The following is a 24,198-nucleotide window of genomic DNA, read 5'->3' as shown; positions in this document are numbered from 1 at the left end:
AATATTTTTTTCATCATTTGACAACGTTTAATGCATTGTTGGGAAGATCATTGGAAGGGGCAACTTTATCTTATAATTGACCCCAAGTCTTTCTGAGTCATTCATTCCATATATAGTTAGTAAATGATAGGAGCACATACACTCATGATTAAATCAAGTTGAAAGAAAAACAGGTGCAGATGGTAAAGCAGCTTCTACTTGTTGTGTTCCTCACTGCTGCAGCAGCAGCCGCTAAAGCCCATCCAGTGACAAAGCCAAACTGCCCAACAAAGTGTGGGAATGTTAGCATTCCCTTTCCCTTCGGCCTGACTAAGCTATGTTCTCTCAACACCTCATTTCTCATCACTTGCAACAAAAGCCTTTCACCACCTATTCCATTCTTGAATACTACTAATAATGAAAAGGTGCGGGTGCTGGACATCTCACTCGACGGCCAACTTCACGTTTCATTGCCAGTTGCCACAAGTTGTGTCAATAACAAGAATGGTGAATCAGACAAGGATTTCTTTTTCTTCAGGTTATACACACCTTTTCACCTGTCATCTCGGCAAAACAAGTTAACTGTATTGGGCGCTTACACGGCAGGAGTAGTATATGATGACTATTTTAGATTCTGGAGAACATACCCTCCCACTTATTGCGTGTCCTTCTACAGCAGCGACCTTTACAACAAGACACATGACGAGTCATGCTCCGGCACTTTCTGTTGCGAGACTCCAATTCAACATAGGCTATCGGAATTATACTATGCTTGTGCTGCAAATATCTTCGACTATAACTCAACCAGAAGGGAATTTCTGTCCTACCCATGTGGTTATACATTTCTGGCTAAGGAGGGAGCCTACAATTTCTCCATGTCAGATTTCATCAATTTTAACACAAGCAACACGTTTCCCGTGGTTGTGGATTGGGCAGTGGGGAACAGGTGCCCAGCTGCAAAGAAGAATGCTTCAAGCTATGCGTGTAAGTCAAAGGACAGTGAATGTCACAATGCAAAGCTGGGACCTGGTTACCATTGTAACTGCTCCACTGGTTTTCGAGGAAATCCTTACCTACTAGATGGTTGTCAAGGTCTCTATATTCTCCTCCTTTTAATCATTTTTAATGTCTTTTTATACTTTATAAAATTATCTTTATTATGCACACAACATTAAAACCCTGCTACAAACTTGTTTTGTGTTAAAACATCACTCATTTTGAAACCGAGTGTTAATTATTTCATATTTCATGTTCCAATATACTATTGTTATCAAGTGTACAAATTAATGACAAATTATACATAAATTGTGAACATATTTTTCTTTAAAACTCGTTAATTATCTTTTAGATATTGATGAATGCACTGAGGAATCCCACAACTGTTTAAAGGGGAAATCAAAATGCATCAACAGTCCAGCAGGGAGTTACACTTGTTCTTGTCTAAAGGGATACGGCGATGGCAAGATCAATGGAAGCAGATGTGTTACCAAGAGTAACCGCAAAATAATAATTGCTTTCAGTAAGTATACTTTTATTTGTCAAAACATTCTATTCTCCGTTAAAGAACAACATTAAAAGGGTTTATTATTACAATATAATATTCCTGAAAGAAATTTCATTGGTATAAAAAACGATATTAATAATCTAAACAACATCTTTCTATATACATATGTTTTGTGTTAATTACTATATGCATCTAAATAGATTAACAATATTATATTCATATCACACAAAAAGGGGACGATGACTTTTTGTTTCAGGAATTGTTGAGCCACCACTTCTCTTTATTCTTCTGGTTTTGAATTCTCTTGATATGTTGCTTTCAGTTACGTAATAAATCACTAAATAAAAGCATATTTTCGTTCCACTCACTTAAAAACATATATGACCTCTCCTTTATTTGAATCTTTCCATTCACTAAAATTACAATAGTTTTGTCCTTTGTCTGTATAAGGCGCTTGTTATTAAATGTTTCATCAGCAATTGAGAAAGTAATGGTTTACACTTGTCGATGTTCAGGTGTGAGTGGAAGTATATTGGCACTTATGGGAGGAACCTTATACATGTACTGCACATTAAAGAAAAGAAAACTCAACAAACTTAAAGAACATTTTTTTCAACTAAACGGTGGTTTGTTATTACAACAATATATAGGCAGGTACAGTGGATCAAATGAATTGACAAAAATCTTTACTGTGAAAGAACTAAAAGAGGCCACCAACAATTTCAATGAAGAGATGGTCTTAGGCAAAGGTGGGGAGGGAACAGTTTACAAAGGAATATTACCTGACAATAGAATTGTAGCAATAAAAAGGTCCAGAGTTAGTAACCCAAACCAAACTGAGCATTTCATCAATGAGGTGATTCTGCTTTGTCAAATCAACCATAGAAATGTGGTGAAACTCTTGGGATGTTGTTTAGAGACAAAGGTTCCCTTACTTGTTTATGAATTTGTTCCCAATGGAACTGTTTACGAGCATCTCCACGATCAAAGCAAATCTTTAAGACTTACATGGAAAAGAAGATTACAAATAGCAGTTGAAACTGCTGGGGCCCTAGCATACTTGCATTCTGCTACCCATGCACCAATCATACATAGAGATGTGAAAACTTCAAACATACTACTTGATCACAATCTCACTGCAAAGGTTTCTGATTTCGGAGCTTCAAAGATTATTCCTCTTGATCGAACTCAGTTAACAACTTTGGTGTTGGGGACACTAGGGTATCTTGACCCAGAATACTTCCACTCAAGCCAGTTAACAGAGAAAAGTGATGTCTACAGTTTTGGAGTTGTCCTAGTCGAACTACTAACAGGAAAGAAGGCACTCTCTTTTGAAAGGCCAGAGGCTCATAGAAACCTAGCGATTCACTTCCATTCTTCAATGAAGGAGGGTCGGTTACTTGAAATTTTCGATGATCGCATAATAGATGAGGCAAATGTTGAGCAACTAATGGATGTTGTAAACATTGCAAGCCATTGTTTAAGGTTGAAGGGGGAGGAAAGGCCCACCATGAGAGAAGTGGCAATGCAACTTGAAGGAATCAACATTGTGGAGAAGCACCAATGGGAAAACGTGAACTTGTCATTAGAGAATGCTGAATCTATTCTCAAAGCAACACCATCATCTTCTTTTAGTGTAGATGGTGTTAACAACATAAGCATGCATTCTGGCTCTGATGTTTTAAACCAAATTTCCTTCTCCTTAACTAGAGGAAGATGATTAGCTCATGTTATTATAACAATTCACAAGACTGTCGTTATTCAAGACTAGATTCAGAATAATGGATTTCATGAATTGTATGTTTTTTTTTCTTATTGCACAATGTGTCATTACTTTTATGATTAAATGTTGTGTAATATTGATAGACTTTTTAGTTAATATCGTGCCTTGAATGGTCTTTCATGTTTACATTAGTTTTACAATTAATATTCAAGTGGAAATTGTGATGGGATGAAATGTAGTCTGGAATATCATATGTTTTTTCAATAAAAGTTAACTTTAATATTTAATTGATTTATTGGCTAGAATTTTGTAGGTGGAGTTGATGAATGTTTTCTATTGGTTTTACTTTATAATTAACGTGTCATGTTATTGAAGATAGATATGTGAAAATACGCTAGCACACATAAAATTACTAATATATATTTGTATTATTATCACTTTAATAATATCGATTTAACGTCCTCCCACCCACCGAAGTTAATGGGGATAAAATAGTGTTGATAGCTAAATACATATTTATATTTTTATTTAATTTTTAATGTTAGTTTCTTAATATGTTTTTGAATTTTAAAAAAAAGTTTTAATTAAAATTTGTTATAATTTGGTTTATTGAGCATGAGATAAAAAATATGTTAAAAATATTTTTTTAATTACATAAATATTTTTCGGATAAGATAAATTCAATAATAGAAATTATTAAAATCATAAAAATCTAATTTTGTCTTTGTATTTATGTAAAAGATAATTGGAGAAAATTAAATTATTAGAAAGAAGATTAGAACAACAAAAGAACCCAAAACAAAACTCATTCAAATTTTTATATAAGGACATGTAGAGAAACACATGACGGCAGCTTAGTAACCCTTTGAGGGCCTAATTTTATCCACTTCCTCGTCTTTAATGTTCTCCCTCCTCTTTTATTTTATTTGTATATTATTTATATTTCATATAGTGTTAAGTCTCTAAGTTGATTATGCTGTAATTTCTTAACTGGATTATGAGGTTAGATGAAAAATTTTGTTTGTTCTTTTGATAATTACTATGATTTATTTTTATCTATGATTTTTGTCCCTTAATAATAATTTTTACATTGTAACAAGTTAACCCGATGTTAAATATACATAACATCACATGAGTCAAAGGAGTTTTAGTTTTAATTGAGAAGCTATTTTGATTAAAGTTATAAACTCACATGATTGAATGAGATTTTGTCAATAATGGGAACTTATTTTGATTAAACGTGAAACTTTAATTAGAATTAATAAAGAAGTTATTTGGTTAATTAACTTTTTCCTAGATATAAGAGATAGAGTTAGATATAAGAGATAAAGGAGTTAGGTCGAGTAATATTTAATTGAGAAGTTACTTTAGTTATATTTGTTGTGATTAATCTAGAAGGTCTTTGGTTTTTATGGAAAAGTTACTTTGGTTAAAAATGAGGATGCTAAAAAATTAATGGAGAGTTACTTTGATTAATTTGAAATGATTGACAAAAAGTCAATAACAATAATCTTTAGGAAACGATGAATCCCATTTGAAACATTAATTGAATCAACATGTTTTCTTTCCTATTATTTTTTATCTCTTTTAATCTTTTTCCAATTATATTTCTTTCTTACATTTATTATTTTGTTATCTAAATATTTTATTTATCTTTATTTTCTTGTATTACTTCTATTATATTTGACTAACTCTTTTAGTATATAGATTTTATAAGCACTAATTTGTTAGGAATCAATTTTGTTTTCATTGGAAGAGACTTAGGTTTGACTTTACCTTTTTGTTAGTTACTATCTTAACAATACTAAAATTGTTATAGTTTAGTAGTATTAATTTGATCGCGTTATTTCTACTTTTATGTCATTTCTACATTCCATAGAATGTTAAACTTGTGGAGATTGATTCTATTATAATTTCATTATGAATTCTGAGGTTACAATGAAATAATTTCTTTGTTATTTTAGGCTTAAGGAAAACATTGGTTCTTATTTTGATTTACTTTGTTCAATTTGGTCCTTTTATTTTTAATGTTCAATAAGGTCCTATTTTTTGTCAATTTTCGTTAATTTGGTCCTTTTTTGGTAATCGCATTTAAATCGTTCACGGAAGATGATCAATACGTGCCACGTGTTAGTTCTTGATTTTTTTAAATTTTAAAATAAATGTCCACATGTCAAGTCAACATTGTGTCAAGTAACTATCAGTGTCACGTGTCAAGTCAGTATTAGTATCACTTGTCAAGTGAGTGTCAGTGTCACGTGTCACGTGTCACGTGTCAAGTGAGTGTTAGTGTCACATGTCACGTCAATGACCGCCACGTGTCAAGTCAGTATTAGTATCACTTGTCAAGTGAGTGTCAGTGTCACGTGTCACGTGTCAAGTGAGTGTTAGTGTCACATGTCACGTCAATGACAGCCACGTGTCAAGTCAATGGCAGTGCCACGTGTCAAGTCAGTGTCAAGGTAGTGTGAGTGCCACATGTTAGTTTTAGTGCCACGCGATAGTGTTTATATTGAATTTGGTCCCAATTTTCGTTAATTTTGTTCAATTTAGTTCTAATTTTTGTTAATTTTATTCAAATCAATATTAATTTTTTCTCTCCCTAAATTTGAGACCAAATTAAATTTTTATTAAAATTTACATTTTTATTAAATATTTCTTTCATTATTTTTTAATCAACTCTAACTATATTATTGGAATATAATTATTAGATTTATGTTTAAGTTTTTTACATGTAAAAAGATAAGGTTAGAGTTGGTTTAAAAATAATGAAGAATTTTTCTTTCAATTTAAAAATGATGAAAAAATAACTTTAAAAATAAATTAAAATTTTCCTTCTAATTTTAAAAATAAATTAGAATTTTCCTTCTAATTTTAAAAATAATGAAGAATTTTTCATCAAATTCTAAAAATAATGAAGTTTTTCTTCTAAAATAAAAAATTATGATGAAATTGAATAAAACTAATGAAATTTGAAACTAAATTGAACAAAATTAAAGAGAATTGAGACGAAATTGAATACAAAAAATTGACACGTGACACCCATATTGTCTTGACATGTGACACTGAGACTGACTTGATACGTGACACTATCAATGTCATGTGACAAGATGTTAACTTGACAGGTGGACAATTTTTTTTAAATTAAGAAAAGTTAAAAAAAAAACATGAACTTACATGTAGCAATTTTACCATTCCCTTCATCATATGAATTTAAGAATTTTTGAAATTTAACTGAGACTTTACTTTAATTCTATTTATAGAATTTGATTGAAAATGTACTTTGATTGAATTTGATGTGAATAATCTAAAATATAATTTGGTTGAATTTGATATAAATAATCTAAAATGTACTTTGCCAACAAATTAATTAAAAATTTATTTTGATTAATTATTGATTTGAAAATCTAAGACAATAATCATTTGAACAATAATCTTTATATAACCGATGATAAATCCAACTTAAAAAAATAGTAAAATCAATTTATTTTCTTTATTATATTTTTATCTATTTTCATTTTTTGGCAATTTAGATTCTTTTCTATTTATTATTTTGCTATATAATATTTTATTTATTTTTCTTATATCATTTGACTAATATTTTTATATAAATTTTATAAAAACTAACTTGTTAAAAATCAATTATATATGGATTCAAACAACGGTATAGAAATTAAACAACGTATAGAAATGGCAGTTTAAAAAATTCATATGATGCGACTGTTGAACTTTATCATTGACTCCAAGTCTTCCTAAACCAAACATTCCAATTTAAAAGAAAAAATTATTTTAACATTCTTTTACCTTCGTTTAACACACTTATTCTTACTCTTTCATTGATAAATACAATGTCAAATGAGTAAAGGTGTTTCAATCTGCCGTATGCTTTTTTAAATCTTTTCTCTTTTTGACAAAGTTAACTTTTTCTTTTCTTTTGTTGACAAGTTAAGGTACAGAAGAAATTATGTGCGGTTTAGGTTGGAAGGGGCAACACATTCAATTTTTATCTTGAAAATTCATTTCATTCCAATTGCTTTTGCTCCAATTGGCATATCTATGATTTCACAAGTTTAGGTTTTTTCTATTAAACTTATTTAATTCATCATTTATAATATATTGTACCATGTAGGTCTTTGCTTTCTCATCACTGACAAAAATTCAAGTCAGTGTGCTATGAATCCCACAGTAGGTAGCTCAAATCAAAATACACAGGAAGAAAACAAAAAGACAAAGACAGTCATGTTTTATTTGGAAGTATTTCACAAATGATTCTTATCAGAATTGTGTTTCTAAAGTTTTTCAAAGAAATTTTGAATTATATAAAAAGAGAATTTGAAGGAAATGAAAATGTTGAGACATGAAAGTTTTAAAGTTAATAAGAGAATTTGATATGCAAATAAAAGAGTGAAGAAGTATGAGACAATTAAATAATACTTAAACAAATTGTTAGATATTATACCAGCAAATTAATAAGATAAAATTGTTAAAAAAGAATTTCTAGATTACAAACTCATTGATCCTGAAGTTCTTTTAAAAAGTCGGAGTCTGCTTTCAATTATTATTATCTTTTGCAAAGTTGGAATAATATTATCATGTACATGTTTCTTCTTTACTTTCTTCTTTCGTGATTCGTTTGTTTTACATGATTTTTAGTAGACAAATTTTATCTGTGCTTTGTCAAAAGATGAGGAAGAAAAGTAATGTCCCACGAGATGATTTCAAATCTTGGTTACTTTTAAAAGAATGATGTGGATCCACGATGGAGCTAATCTTGATTGTGGGAGACAGCAATGTAACGTAAAATCCCGATGAAATTGGAATAACAGATGTCCTTTATGATTTTGTTTGTTTATTTCCGATTTTCTGCAAAATTTAGTCCGATTATTTCCCGACTAACGTAAAACTCATAATGAGTAGTCTTCATTGTTGATGCATAAAGATATAATTAGGCCAAGATCTTAACTACATTCTCCGTAACGATAAAACATAAAACAAAGATAAGTAAGTATCTGTGTTTTGATTCAAGGGATTGAGGTCAAATATATTTCTGGTCTTAAAATTCTAAGCACATGTTAATGTTCTTTCTCCACCTCCCACTAGTAATTGTTTGGTCAAATTAGGGTATTACATGCAAAAAAAATTAATGTTAAAGTCAGTAAATGTTCGATAGTATTAGCAATAAATGTGTAATTGATATAACTAACATACCACAATACCACAAACTCGTATTTATAGATTTTGATATGGGTTTCTAATTATTACTAACCTAATTACGGCTCAATTGGAAAGACTTAACATAACCGTCCTGAACGTTAACTCCAGTTTTAGTTTGACCGCTCTGTTCCCCGACCTGCTCATATGGGACCATAAACTGGTCGACCGCTCGATTCTTAGGAATATCGGATGGCGTGGGAGGAGAAAGCCGCAACCTTAGCTAGAGATAGAAAGGATAGGAAGAAATTGGTTGGCGAAGGGAATATAGGGGGCAGCTCAAAGCCGAAGGACCTCCCTCGAGGGTAAGTTCAATCAATAGACACCTTTGAACACACCGAGGGCATGAATCTTGGAGGAAGCACAAAGTGCAGATATCCTGCCCCCGATCAAGAAGAAACCAACCCTGAGGAATGTAGATGGAAAGAAGCAATGTAGGTATCACCAGAACCTCGAGCATACACCATTCGTGACAAAACTAAAGAGTTAATTTGTGCGGGTCACCTCCAAAAGTATGTGAAAACAGACTGATCGAAGACAAGTCCCCCTCAAAGGAGAAGTCCTGATCGTCGCCCTCGTCAAGACGATCGTCGCTACGACATCAGGCGCCACAGCAAGAGTAGGAGTCATGATCGCCCGTTGAACGGTCACATTAATAGACTAATCGAAGAGAAGTCCCCCTCGAAGTAGAAGTCTTGATTGTCGCCCTTGTTAAGACGACCGCCGCTAAGGCAACAGGAGCAGGAGGTGGAGCACCGTCGTCCGCACGAAAAAGGAACCCTAGAAGCCTAACCGTTCACCTCGTGGACAAAAAACAAAGATCCATATCACTCATCACCTTCTCAGATGAGTACTTCCACGCCCCTGGCCCCGATCAAGATAATGATTATCACTATCAAAATCACTCAGTACAATGTGAGTAAAATGTTAATCGACCAAGGAAGCTCTATGAGGAAACTCACTCAACAAGAACCAGAGTGAAAGACAAAAATAAGAAAGGAGAGGCTCTCTTTTACCTTAAGCTATCATAAATAAGTTCTTTTTTTCATTTTTTTAACATGTTATTAATGTCCATTAAAAAATATTATTTCAAATTCATATTTTAGTTTTACTTTTAAAAAAACATACTTCAATACTACTCCACCTAAATTAATAGCATCCAAATTCAAATCATATTATCAAAAACTAAAAAATAAATCAAAAGCACTACTTTAAAGTAAATTTAAAAACAAAATAAAAATATTGGACTTATAAGTAAGTATGGCAACAAGCAAGCAAAGACAAATTTCATTGTCTCATACTCATCTCTAAACAAAAAATACATTCTTATTCTCATACATATATTCAATGAATATAACATTTTTATCTCATCTCATCTGCACGAAGTATTGGTATACTTGTAACATATTCATACCTGTTTTCTTACTATTTCAATATCAATAATTAATTTTTGGGTTAAATATGTTTTTAGTCCCTAAACTATTGGTCGTTTTTTTGTTTTCGTCCCTCTTTCAAAGTAAGGTACAATTTGGTCCTCATTCTTTTCGAAACGTTCATTTTAGTCCTCGGAATTTTGGTTTTAGTCCTCATTTTGTTGCTAAATGAGAACCAAATTTTTAAACGGTGTTAGTTTTTGAGGACTAAAACAAACGTTTTCGGAAAGAATGAGGACCAAATTGTACCTTACTTTGAAATAGGGACGAAAACCAGAAATGGCCAATAATTTAAGGACTAAAAACATATTTAACCCTTAATTTTTATAAGAAAATAAAAAATCATGAAATGGAAACATGATATTATAAAATATTCAATACTAAAATGATGTATTGTTGTTTTTTAATACTAAATATTTACTAAGAAATTATAATTGTATATATTTTTTTTAAGAAGTGAACTTTAAGTCTAACTCAATCCCACAAAATTGGTTTGTAAAGTAAGATTTACACCCACTTATATCCTATAAATTGACATTATTTACAGTCGATATGACACTTCCAATAATTTTAAATTAAAATACCAAATAAAATTTCATGAAAACTAAAATTTTTATTAATTTTGTAAATGTTAATAAAACAAAATTGATTAAATCAAAAAAATATTTTTTAAAAATTATAAAAAAAAAGAAACAAGTACCCAATTTTAAAAATAGTTTAAAAGTGTGTTTATTTCCCATTTCCAAGAAATCAAGTTACCACCAATGGAGACACAATATCTGGATGTAGATCTTCTATCAGAAGGAGATTCTGCCTAATCAACATCAGAATAACAAACCACTATTGTATGGTTATTAGAACCATAAGTAACCCTTTTCCAGGAGATCCTTTAATGTACTTTAATATACAAATAACTGCATTCCAATGATCTTTACATGGGGAATTAAGGAATTGACTTACCACACTAACTACAAAGGAAATATCAGGACGAGTAACTTTAAGATAATTCAATTTTCCAACTAGTCTTCTATATTTCTCGGGATTGACATAGGCTCCCCCTGTTTTGGTAGAAGTTTAGTATTAGGATCCATGGGTGTTTCCACAGGTTTTGAATTCATCAACCCAGTTTCCTCCAAAATACTCAGTGCATATTTCCTTTGAGATATAACAATACCATCATTGGATTGTGCCACCTCAATACCCAAGAAATATCTAAGTTTGGCAAGATCTTTGGTCTGAAAATGGTTTCAAAGATGTTGTTTCATCTGAGAGATGTCATGACTATCACTTCCTGTAAGAACAATGTCATTAACATATATTATCAAGTAGACAGATCCAACACTCGAGTGACGGTAAAAGACTGAATGATCTGCCTCACACCGAGTCATACCAAATTGTTGAACAACATTACAAAAGTTTCCAAACCAGGCCCTAGAAGATTGTTTTAGGCCATATAAGGATTTGCGAAGACGACATACCAACCCAGAAGACTCCCCTAGAGCAACAAATCCTAGAGGTTGCTCCATAGCAAATCTCCGTTAAGTAATACATTTTTGACATCCAGTTGATAAAGAGGTTATTGTTGAAGAGTCACCATGACTATAAATAAACGAACATATGTCATCTTTGCCACTAGAGAAAAAGTATCATCATAATCCAACCCAAAAATTTGAGTGTAACCTTTGACCACAAGACGAGCTTTGAGGCGATCAATAGTTCCATCAAGACCAACTTTGATAGCAAGAACCCACCTGCAACCAACAACAGATTTCCAAGAAGGTAATGGGACAAGATCTAGAGTTCCATTACTCTAAAGAACACTTAGTTCATCTAGCATGGCCTGACGCCAACCAGGATGGGCTAAGGCATAGTAACAAATTTTGGGATGGTTATAAAAGAAATAGACGAAAGGCAGGTATAAAAATATGAAGAAAATCTATGATAACTTAAAGCAAGATAATGTGTAGAGGGATTACAAGTAGAACGTATACCTTTTCGAAGGACAATTGGAAGGGTAGACTCAGTTGTCGGAGCTGGAGGAGACAAGGTAGTTGGCACTTCAATTGAGTCACTTGGTGGTTGTTGAGAAACACCTGGTGAACTAGGCACAATTGGAGGAGCACAAACAATAGGAATATTGAGAGTATTACAAGGAGCCATATCAGAAGAACAATGATCATTAAAATAAAAGGAAGACTCATTGAAGGTGACATCTGTAGATATAAAATAAAGATCAAGAGAAGGAGAAAAACACTTGTATCCTTTCTTTGATTTATTAAAGCCTAAAAAAACACATTTGTGTGATCGAGGAGCTAACTTATCAAGACCAGGACCAAAATTATGAACAAAAAATGTAGACCAAAAAACTTTTAGAGGTAAGGGATGAAGGGGTTCATGAGGAAATAAGATAGAATGAGGTATTTTATTTTCTAAAACAGAAGAGGGCATGCGATTAATGAGATAACATGTAGTAAGAACAACATCACCCAAAAAATGTTGAGGAATGTTACCATGAACTAAAAGAGTACGAGTTGTTTCAATAAGATGTCTATTTTTGTGCTCAACCACCCCATTTTATTGAGGTGTATAAGCACATGAAGTTTGGTGGAGAATACCATGAGAAGCCATAAATTGTTGAAAAGAATGGGAAAGATATTCATGGTCATTATCACTATGCAAAGTTTGAATAGAAAAACCAAACTGAGTTTTAATTTCATTATAAAAGGTTTGAAAAAGATACAATTACTCAGAACGATTTTTCATTAAAAACAGTCAAATGCATCTAGAATAATCATCAATAAAAGTAACGAAATATTGAAACCTAAATTAGACTTAAAACGACTAGGTCCCCAAATGTCAGAATGAACTAAGGCAAAAGGGGACGAAGCACGTTGTGAGACACTACGAGGAAAGGAACTACGAATATGTTTGCCTAATTGAGACGACTCAGACCAAATTGGACAACTTGGATAAGCTAGGAACAAGTTGTTGCAATTTGGAAAGACTGGGATGACCTAACTGAGCATGAAGAAGAGATGGAGACTCCATAATTGCACCAATATATGTAAAGGGGCGAAGATGATAAAGACCATGAGACTCACATCCAGTGTCAATCACCTGTCTCGAACCTCAGTCCTGTAAACAAACAGAATCTTTGTTAAAAGAAATATCACAATCAAGAGAACAAGTTAGACGACTGACATATAATAACTTAAAAGGAGACCCAAGGATATAAAGAACATTATCAATGGATAAAAAAGGAAAATTGTTAACAGTCCCAACACCATGAGCTAAAACTCTAGATCCATCAGCCATTGTAACAGAAGGTAAAGGATTCAGAGAGGACAAAGAGGAAAACAAAGATTTGTCACCAGTAATGTGATCTGTGGCTCCCGAGTCAAGAACCCAAGAGTTAAGAGAAGAAGATGGACTCAGACCAATAAAAGATGTACTTGTGTGTGCTACATATGCAGTAGAACTAGAAGGTTGTTGATCCTTATACCATTTGAGAAATTTACTAAAAATAACAGAGTCATCAGTAATATCAGATGAAGGAGGATCCCTAGTAGGTGATTGTGACGGAGAAATAGTTTGAACAATTACAGCAGATTTAGGAGGGCGACCATGTAATGCATAACACCTGTCAATCGTGTGGCCTATCTTGCCACAATGGTTACACTTGAGACGTCCTTTTCCCGGTTTGTGAGAGTGATTGCGTTCATGACGTTGAGATGCCAACGTAGAGGAAACATATGTATCATTGATGGGTTTACTAGGTACACGCAAAAGAGTGAAACAAGTAGAAGTCAAAGTGGGAACAATAGATGAACCCAAAATCTGATCATGAATATGAGAATACTCATCAGCAAGGTCGTGCAATGCTAGTAGCATGAAGAACTTTGACCGTTGCTTTATTTCTTTGGCAGGAGTAGAGGCAGGAGGCAATAATTCATTGAACTCATGAAAAAGAGCATGAATTTTACCCATATAATCAGTCATAGAGTCTTAACGCCGAGGAGCAAGAACATTGAGAAGATCATGGCAAACACCATAAAGACATTGAGTATTATTGGTGTATAATAATTTGGCGTGTTCCCAGATTTCAAAACATGTTTCGTAGGAACGAAAAATTTGTTTTAAAGAGGAATGAAGGGTACCCTTGATAACAATGCATAACTGAGCATCAACTTTCAACCAATGGGTAACTACAGTGGAATCAATAGTTGTCACGTTCTGAGTAATATGATCAAGATACCCCTAACTCTTAAGCCAAAGTTTAACGTATGATGTCCAAGTCGCATAATTAGTATCATCTAACTTGTCAATAGATAAATGCACATTGACATAATTAGTATAAATGGACGGGTTAGAAGCCATGAACAAGCGAGAAAGTAAAAAACCTAAAACTCAAAAGAGGCCCAATCAACACAGCTAGGTTGTGATGAGTCCAATGAAGGTGGTTGGTGATCTTGACGACGTTGTGGTTGCTTGGCCGAGACTGAGAAAAATTGTTGTCATAAGTTGAAACTAATGCTCTGGTGACGGAGACAACGGCGACAACGACTCTAACGACGACGACGGTTGTAGTGGGTAGGGCCAACGAACAAAGAACCTTATAATAAAAGTTTATAACGGCGACTCTAGATACCATGTTGAATATAGTGAAATTTATGTATGGGATTAATCTCCCTTGTACTGAATATACACATAGGGTTCTCTATTTATAATAAAAGTAATATGGGCTAAGTCCAAAATATACAAATAAGAAATAATAACAAACATAGTGATAAAAATAAACAACAAATAAAATATTAAAAAAAATAAAAATGTTCAAATTTGTGTTGGAAAAAACAATTTAATACATTATTCAACAAAATTGGAAAAGAAAAAACTTTGAAGATTTAAAAAAAAATCATTTATCACACTAGTAGAACTCCTAAAAGATAATCAAAATTGTTTTAACAAAACAAAATATCTTTAAATAAAACAAAAGATAAGTTTTTTTATATGTTTTTTTTATATTATCTATTAAACAAAGGATTTATGCGATTAAATATTAAAAATTGAAGGTAAAAAAAAATTTCATGAAACTAAACTAAAAATTATATATATATATATTAGATTACCTTTTAATGATCTAAATTTCATAAAATAAGGATATGTATAAATATCGTTCTCATACTCAATTAAAAAAATATAATATTATCAAAACCTATATATAATCAATGCAAAAATTTCTCATTCAAATAAAGATGAATTTAGACAATATTTACGAGTACTGATTTATTTACCTTCCCTGCTTACAAGCATAATTTCATTTTAAAATTTGAAAAAAAAAACTTCAAATCATACTTCTAAACACAATATCTAAATGAATTAAGAATATACATATTAATTACAAAGCACATTTTCAATATGGAAACAAGAGAAAGTTAATAAAAACGAAGTCGTACTTGAACTGCTACTTCGTCCTTCCAAGCACGACGGGGACTCATCTATGGAAATTTAAAAAAAAAAAATTGCCATATTGGTAATTTCAATTAAAATGGTGTTTTGACAGGCTACTGTGCAGATAAGTGAGTGCTAACGGACTATTTAGCAAGTCGTGTGTATAATTTACATTAAACAATATTGAATATTATATAGAGAAGTGAATGTGACACTCTTCCACAATAGAACCATAGAAGTAAACGAATAGCTATTTCAAACTTTGAAACTAAGATAGTGAAGCATCCTAATCATGCAATGGCTGATGCAACTGTTTCAACCTTTGTTGGACGCCAGAATGTCTTCTGAATGCAAAGTAATCCCTCCCCATTTTTTGAATATGTCAGCTGAATATCCCAGTGTAGAGACTTAGCCATGCTTTCTATCTCACCAATAGTTTCAGCATTGTCTCTTACCACCAAATAACCTTCTGGTCTTAGGATCCTATCCACTTCTGCAATCACTGCCACTATGTTGCACCTGAATCCAAATGTCAGTTAAATCAGAAGGATGCTTAAAGACCAAGGAGATTTCTTCGTATACAACTTTTAAAGTTACTGAACATACTTTTTCTTAAGTGTTGATAATATAGAATCTGCATGAAGAAGATCATAGGATCTAGGGTATGTATTGAAGGATTCACACCAATCATGATAGATACCAAATAATCCACGCTCATATATTATAGGCAGTGTGTCCGGAGAATCAATCGGAACCACATTCATTACCCAGACATTCACTCTCAGGGTTCTGAGTGCTGCAGCAAACCTGAAGACGCGAGAGAAAAGAAAAAAATAATACTAAACAAGGTATATTTGACAATGAAGTCTGTAAGCATAAACCCAAAAAAGTCTTGCTAGTTAAGACAAGGAATTATTCACAAGTTGTTATTACTAAAAGGATATATCTAAAGAACAAAATATACAAACAATTATCATTTTCAAAAGGATTAAAATAAGAATAACAGAGAAGGAAAAGAGTGAAATACTGAAGTGTACTTGAAAGAGCTGATAATCCTTCCGACGAATGAAACATATTAGTAGTTCAAAAATAGAAATCACCATTTCCACCCCAAAGGATTAAAATGTCAATCAATTCAGTCAACATTAGCAATGTAACAAAAGGATTAAAGTGACGACTTTTTCATCTTTTAGAGATGAAAATTGTGATTCCCATCTGTCAGGAATTAATGTGACCAACCTCAAATATTTCAAGGACCAAAATGGTGTCTTATTCTTTTGGTAAACACCACATGAAATTAGTGGGCACTAAAGTAGAATATCTACTCATTTTCCTACAATTCTGCTTGTGGAAACATTGTTAGGGGAGAAAAGAAAGAGATGCATTGTACAAAATAATGATTTTTCACCAGACTAAATCGAATAAAAAGAACAAAAATGCAACTAATTTCCATTTCAAAGAGGAACCAGGAATATGCAAAAGTACAAATAAACCGTTACCCTCCATAAACAGCTCTCATGTCCATCACATTTCTTACTGAAGACCAATTGATGCCCATTCCATTCAAATATGAGCGGAATAGAACGTTTTTCCAATGCTTGTAGTCAGCAGTGAATTCAACGGCAGCAGCTCTTCCATAAACACCAGCCTGAGAGTTTATCCAGTAAGGTGGTTTCTCCAACCTTAGTGGCCATTGCTCAGGCCAGATTGATCCACGCTCTGATGCCTCAATGGGCACTTTGTGCATACAAGCCTGTAGTGATACATTCCTGAAGACATGCAAGTTGGAACACATCACAAAAGATAAAAACATTGTAAAAAAGGAATTTTCTCCCACTAAGTAATGCATTATGAACACTCTCAGCAATTTCAACCTCAGTGATTAATTTTTAGATGTTCAATTCCATTTTCCTTTTTTCTTTTTTCTTTTTCTTAATCGAACAAGTGACTCTAGCAATTCAAGCCCAGAAGTGATTTTAATAGAAGAATACGTCAGTTTATTTCAGTATTAACTATAAAGATTCTCGTTCTTTTTCTCAAGCTTCACACACAAATTGATAGGTGCAGGCAAGCATAACAGTACTCTCCAAATACCAACAATTTATACTTGCAAAACTTTTAAGAAAAAATTATGGATCTCCAAACAAAAGAAAGCTTGCACAAATTTCAGAAGAAAAAAATTATTTACTTTATACATCAATAAACAGTTATAAATTCATATTTCTTGGAAGAAAAGACTCCTGAATCATTTGGATTAGTGTTGTCATTATTTTTTTAATCTCATTCTTATTAGGAAATTTTCAAAAAGTTGCTTCTATTCCACCGTATATTAGAATCCTATTTATGCCTATTGCTCAATATAAAAATAGTTACCAGGCTGTATTTGGATCATCAGATTCGTTGCACATGGGTGGCTCATTTTTTATTCTGCTGTTATAGCATTCATTGTCAGTTGGTTTTCTATATATTGCTGCTGCCACTCCATTCAATTTGTCCTTTGCAATTACCACCAGATCCCAGCACATTGACACTGTAATTTCACCCATCGCTGCAACAAAATAGTTTTCAGATTTTGCGTGACATCTACTCATCACTTCATTGATTAGAGGAACATGAATTTGGGTTTAATAGGGTACCTTTCCAAATCTCAACACTTTCTGGATCCTTTTGGTACACTGGAGTAGCAGACCATACAAAGTATCCTCCAGGTCTTAAGACACGGTTAAGCTCTAAGAGTAACCTGCCACCTGCATTGTACAACGAATATATTACTAGAACCATCATGCGTAAGTGAGAAAAAAAAATCCATTGAAATGTTTATCATACCTTCTAAATGCCAAGGGACTCTACAACGAGCACAGTGGACAAGATCAAAGACAGAAGCTGGGTAGGGTAATCTTATGGTGCCCATGACACCTAGTGTGGCAGGAATTCCCCGTTCCAGAGCAAATTGTACTTGTGCCTCGTGCACATCTTTAGGAGCAAATGACATGGTCAGCACGTCTTTTTCAAACAGATAGCCTCCAAAGCTGGCTACCCCACACCCAACATCCAATATCACTCGACTTCTCTTCCCCCATGCAATTTTAGGAAGAGACTGCATCATTATACAAACGCCCATTTATGAGGAGAATGACATATACATCACAATAACTATGAGCAGGATGTGCAAAACACTGCTAAATTTTCAAGACAATGAATTTACAAGTTTGAAAGGCACTGTAATCATACAAGCTTACAGTGTGATGTGATATTGCAACGAGTAAATGACAAAGCAAAACAAGAAAAGCTAAATAAAGTAGGTGCAATAAGATGAAAGTTTACATGACACAGGTCAGCTCAAATTTAGGATAACTATTACTATGTCTAAGATGATAAAATATTCTAGAAACTTATGTGCCCTGTATTACAAGAGTGTAAAATCACCAAAAATAAAAGAAAGAGAAAAAACAGCTATTGCAGGAATCATATAGATTTATTGCAATTCACACTTTTACAACGTCTGAACCAGACATCGGCTCCATAATCAGGACTGATAAAAATGTATGGAATGGCTTTATCTCATTGCAATTTACAAAAGAAAGGTGTAAGCGAAAGCACAAAAATTATAAATGATGTAACTTCCTCCAAAGAAATGTCAATATATTATGTGGACAGCATGTCATTATGTTACTTAAGAAAGAGGCTTCTGTTTTCCCATCAATAAGAATCAGGTTCTAACAGTAGTTGGTTATGCAGAACAACATATTTGCGAGCCATTGATAGCATTGCAAGACAGAAACTCAAAGGCTTACTTTCTGAATGAATTCTATGTAATGAAGAGCCCCATGTTTAAATTGAGTTCCCCCACCTGGAAAAGTAAGGTATTCACCAGCATCTTTAACCCAGTTTTGATGACCCTTAACTTCTACAAGCTTTGTGTGTGGGGCATTCTTGTACCATATCTGCAAGGGGCACCAAAATATTGAATTTCACTACAAGTAACAATATGATGCTTTCATCAAGTTTATGTATTGCATACCATTTCCCTGCTTTTGGGCCACCTAATTGGGCTTCTATAGCCCTCGGGCAGAGAAACAAGACAAGTGGTAGCTTCATCAGGACAGTGTCTCTCACGATGCTCATAGTGCCTTATGCTTTGAAGCCTTCTAATTGCTTGCCAATTGTCAAGGCAAGGAATATACTCTGATCCGGTAGTTGTATTACAAAGTTTCCAATCATACCTTCTGCTGTCAATAGAAACTGAAGACTTCTGTAATTCCTTTTCATGTTGTGACTCTGTGGCTTGAGTTGACCAGGTTCCATTTTCAGCGCTAGTTTCAATCAAAGTTTCTGATTGTGTATCAGTAATAAAATCGTTTTTTGAAGCTTGACTATTTTCATGGCTATCTGTGTTACTCTCTCCAGAACTTTGTGTTGTTTCAGAATGTGTATTTATCTTTGCTATCTCCTCTTCAGTCTCATTAACTATCTCATCCTGTTGTGTAACTTTATCCATACTTTTTTCTGTCCCTAATTTGTTATCATGTGCACTCTTGTTAGATTCCTTTTCCTCTAAAGTTTCCTTTGATCCTATGAGCTCGTCATTATGAACTTGACCATTCAAAGTTTCTGTTTCTGCGGAGTCAGAATTTAATGTTCCATCTGATTCTTTCTCCTTCTCGTCAGTGCTCGGCTTGACATTCCTCATTTGATCATTCTCCTCAGCAGTATTCCCGGGATCCTTCTCAAAATCATTCTTTTCATCTGCGCTCTCCCTAACAACCTCCTGGTTTTCGTTAGCCATTTTATCAGACAATTCTCCAATTTCCTTTTGTTCATTCTGGCTGTCTGCAAAGCCATCGCTCTGAGTTTTAAGAGTCTGGCTATCTCCCTCTCTTGGTTCTTCTGGTATATCACCAGATTTTTCTTCAAATTGCGTGGAATCACTCTGTACATCTTTTACATCACTAATGGTCTCAGATACCTGAATGACTGAATTCTGAATTGGAACAATGGTTGACATTATAATCCATACACCAACCAAACAAAATGCAACGAACACAGCTATAGAAACCGTTGAACAGTAGTTTTGCATGTTCCTCCCCTCGCCTCGGGAATTCTTCCCCAGCACCATGTTTGCAAATTGCTGCTATTTCAAGATAATTGCACCTAGAAAAGGGAGTAATAAAATATTTAGAACTTGTTAAAAAATCCTGTGACTCAGCTACATGTTGATGTTTTCTCCTCTTTTATATAAAAAAACAATAATCTTGGAAAGTTAGTTGCCTAGATATCTCCAATACACAAAATGTAAGGAAAATCATGTTGTAGCTCTACCATTTTATTCAAATAAAACCTTCGAGGGCACCAAATGTTTTTTTTTTTCTGAATTTTCTAATCCGAAGCTTGAAAAAGGGGGGAGAGCAATTAGCGTTCCCAACACTCCAAAAATGGGTCGAATGAAGGTAGGTAATAACATAAGCCGGGGTAGCACTTCAAAGTTACAATGAATTAAGCTAAAGAACATGAATGGAGAAGCCAGAAATTCACAAGTACCTACTCTATATTAGCGACTAAAACATGCTCAAGCTTTATAAAAGGAATATTCTATTCTTCTTCGTTCTTTCTTCTTTATTAAAAAAAAATTAACCTTTGATGAATAAAAGATAAACTTTTATCAAGAAAGATCAAAGCTTTCTCCCAACAATCCAACAAATGAAGGACAATTTCACACGAGGATGCGGGTATATGAGCTGAAACTGAACAAAATCCAGTGCAAAATACCCAGAACACACCTTATGAATGAAACCATGAAAAAACCGAAAATACTAAAAAAAACCCAAAACATGAAAAGTGAAAACTAAGATAATGTTTCCAAATAAGGGAAATGAAGATAGCGGTTCAAGAGAAAAGCAGTTGAGGAAAAAAGCATCCAGCTTTTAACTCACATTCCCCTAAAAAACAGAACCCACATACGCACAGTTGTCGGCATATTCTTCTGAAAAAGCAAGATCATCAATGTACAGATGCAAGGTCCATAGATGATACTCTGGAAGGAAAGGATGCAAAATGTGAAAGCCAGGAAAGGGTACGAAGGATTAGAACTGTACCTTACTGGGCAGGTGAGATCCCTAGAGCAGACTTTGCTCACATTCCTTTAATGACTGGTCTGAGGAAAAGGTCGTTTAGGCCAACACCAAACAGTCGAAACACTGAACACTGTTTCTTTGTGGTCTAATAAGTAAAGAGATTGAGGATAAGGAGAAGAATATCAGTGTGCGTGTACTAACTCAAATATCAAGCTGACAGAACCTACTAAGTATTTGATTATGACGAACAGTTAACATCGAGATCATTCATCACCGATGGTTCTTTGAATTTACTCAATAATTACGACAACGAACTTTTCTCCGAATAAACCCACTTGGAAGAATTCCACAGACGGGTTTGCTTTGTAAAATTACCTGCAACAACTTGGCTGTAAATTAAGGAAGAAAAAAAATCTCGGCCGATTTTAGAGTTTATTTGGATAACACAGAGGAAAGAAAGAAGAGAAAAAAAAAATAAGACCAAAAAACTAAAGAGAAGTAAATTATACATCACAAGTAGGGATTTCAAAATAAAAAGTCTTTAAATGAAAATCAAATTCAAAAGAATTATAAGTGTTGGATATTATTAATTTCTTTTTGTTAAATATATATAGGATAATATATATACAATATTATATTTATAATAAAAAAAATACAGATAAATTTAATATACAAATAAAAAATAATAATAAACTAATAAAAAATAAAATAAAAGATAATCACGTGTAAGTGTTATTTGAATGACATTTTGAAATTGTAACTTTTTAAGTAATTGTTTAAGTCAAACAAAATCATGAGTGGTTGATATCATATTATGCTTCTATACTAAATCTTGCGACATCACTATGTTTCTTGTTTTTCCAAGAAATTAAGTTACTACCAATGGAAACACAATATCTGAATATAAATCTTCTAGCATAAGGAGATCTTACCCAATCAGCATTTGATTAACAAACCACTCTTGAATGGTTATTGGAAATTAAGAAATTGGTTTACCACACTAACTCCAAAGGAAATGTCAAGATGGGTAACAGTAAGATAATTCAATTTTTCAACTAATCTTTTATACTACTCAGGGTCAAACATAGGATCCCCTATCTTGGTATAAGTTTAGTATTAAGATTCATGGATATGTCAACAGATTTTGAATTCATTTACTCAGTTTTCTCCAAAAATAGTCAATGCATACTTCCTTTGAGATATAACAATTCCATCATTGGATTGTGTCACCTCAATACCAAAGAAATATCTAAGTTTACCAAGACCTTTGGTTTGAAAATGGTTGCAAAATTGTTGTTTTATCTGAAAGATGTCATGACTGTCACTCCTTGTAAGAATAATGTCATCAACATATACAATCAAATAGAAACATTTAATATTCAAGTGATGATAAAAGACTAAATCATTTGTCTCACACCAAGTCATACCAAATTGTTGAACAACATTACTAAATTTTTCAAACCAAACTTGAGAACAAATCTTGATGGTTGCTCCATATAAATATCTTCTTGCAAATCTCCATTAAGGAAAGCTTTCTTGACATCTAGTTAATAAATAGGTCATTGTTGAATAGTCACTATGGCTATAAATAAATGAACAGATGCCATCTTTGCCACTAAAGAAAAAGTATTACCATAATCCAACCCAAAAATTCGTATGTAACTTTTGCCTATAAGACGGGCTTTGAGGCAATCAATAGTTCCATCAGGACCAACTTTGATAGCAAAAATCCACCTCCAACCAATAACATATTTTCTAGATGGTAATGGGACAAGTTCCTAAGCTCCACTATTCTGAAGAGAAAAAAGTTTATCTAGCATGGCCTAACACCAACCAGGATGGACTAAGGCATCACTGACAGAATTTAGGATGGTCACAAAAAAAATAGACAAAAGGCGGTTATAAAAAGGTGAAGACAATCTATGATAACTTAAAACAATATAATGTTGAGAGGGATTATGAGTAGAACGTATACCTTTACAAAAGGCAATTGGAAGGGCAAACTCAGTTGTTAGAGTTGGAGGAGACAAAGTAGTTGGCACTTGAATTGAGTCACTTGGTGGTTGTTGAGACACATATGGTGGACTAGGTACAATTAGAGGAGCACAAATAATAGGAATATTGATTGTATTAGAGGGAGACATATCAAAAACAAAATTGAAGGTGACATCTGCAAAAACGAAAATAGCGGTTAAGAGAAGGAGAAAAACACTTGTATCATTTTTTTGTGATCTAGTAGAGCCTAAAAATACACATTTGTGATCAAGGAGATAATTTATTAACACCAAGACTAAAATTATGAACAAAACATGTAGACCCAAAAAAAATTTAGAGGTAAGGGATAAAGGGGTTCATGATGAAATAAAATAGAATGAGATATTTTATTATCTACAATCGAAGAGGACATGTGATCAATGAGATAACTTGCAGTAATAATAGCATCACCCAAAAATATTGAAGAATGTTACCATGAATTAGAAAGAGTGTGAGTCGTTTCAATAATATGTCTATTTTTGTGCTCACCCACCCCATTTTGTTGAGGTATATAAGCACATGAAGTTTGATGGAGAATACCATGAGAAGCCATATAAATATAGAATGGGTAAGATATTAATGGCAATTATCACTTCGCAAAGTTTGAATAGAAATATCTAACTGAGTTTAATTTCATTATAAAAGGTTTTAAAGATATAAAACAATTTTTTATTAAAAATAGCCAAGTGTGATTGGAATAATCATCAATAAAAGTAATGAAATATTGAAAACCTAAATTAGACTTAACACAACTAGTCCTTAAATGTCAAAATGGACTAAAGCAAAATGAGATTA

The 24,198-nt window shown here is 33.0% G+C and overlaps 2 protein-coding genes and 1 pseudogene across 3 annotated transcripts; 1 reads left to right on the top strand and 2 right to left on the bottom strand.

Annotated features, from left to right (window-relative positions):
• Positions 1-121: 121 nt before the first annotated feature.
• Positions 122-3,493, top strand: LOC124835050 (wall-associated receptor kinase 2-like). The gene is made up of 3 exons (XM_088106757.1): positions 122-1,071; positions 1,328-1,498; positions 1,999-3,493. Exons 1-3 carry the CDS (start codon positions 180-182, stop codon positions 3,201-3,203), a joined length of 2,268 nt encoding a protein of 755 aa, XP_087962883.1. The 5' UTR covers positions 122-179; the 3' UTR covers positions 3,204-3,493.
• Positions 3,494-10,869: 7,376 nt separating this feature from the next.
• On the bottom strand, positions 10,870-14,227 carry LOC148203965 (uncharacterized; annotated as a pseudogene).
• A 972-nt stretch (positions 14,228-15,199) lies between these two features.
• On the bottom strand, positions 15,200-21,795 carry LOC124835052 (putative methyltransferase PMT24). Of its 2 annotated transcripts, XM_088106756.1 has the most exons (10): positions 21,391-21,795; positions 19,320-20,449; positions 19,093-19,242; positions 18,125-18,395; positions 17,935-18,045; positions 17,672-17,846; positions 16,798-17,067; positions 15,905-16,105; positions 15,619-15,817; positions 15,200-15,345 (listed from the first exon to the last, which is right to left on the bottom strand). In XM_088106756.1, the coding sequence occupies exons 2-10, from the start codon at positions 20,412-20,414 to the stop codon at positions 15,283-15,285; spliced, it is 2,535 nt and encodes an 844-aa protein (XP_087962882.1). In that variant the 5' UTR covers positions 20,415-20,449; positions 21,391-21,795; the 3' UTR covers positions 15,200-15,282. The 2 variants fall into 2 exon arrangements, with proteins under 2 accessions (XP_087962882.1, XP_047165876.1); XM_047309920.2 differs by lacking the exon at positions 15,200-15,345 and having other exon boundaries at positions 15,351-15,817; positions 21,391-21,792.
• Between the last annotated feature and the right edge of the window lie 2,403 nt (positions 21,796-24,198).

The sequence above is a fragment of the Vigna umbellata genome, chromosome 2 (assembly GCF_029865625.1).
Source record: "Vigna umbellata cultivar VRB3 chromosome 2, Vumbellata_1.0, whole genome shotgun sequence".
Classification (NCBI taxonomy): domain Eukaryota; kingdom Viridiplantae; phylum Streptophyta; class Magnoliopsida; order Fabales; family Fabaceae; genus Vigna; species Vigna umbellata.
The sequence above is the reverse complement of the archived record's forward strand: the minus strand, read 5'-3'. Positions and strand labels throughout refer to the sequence as shown.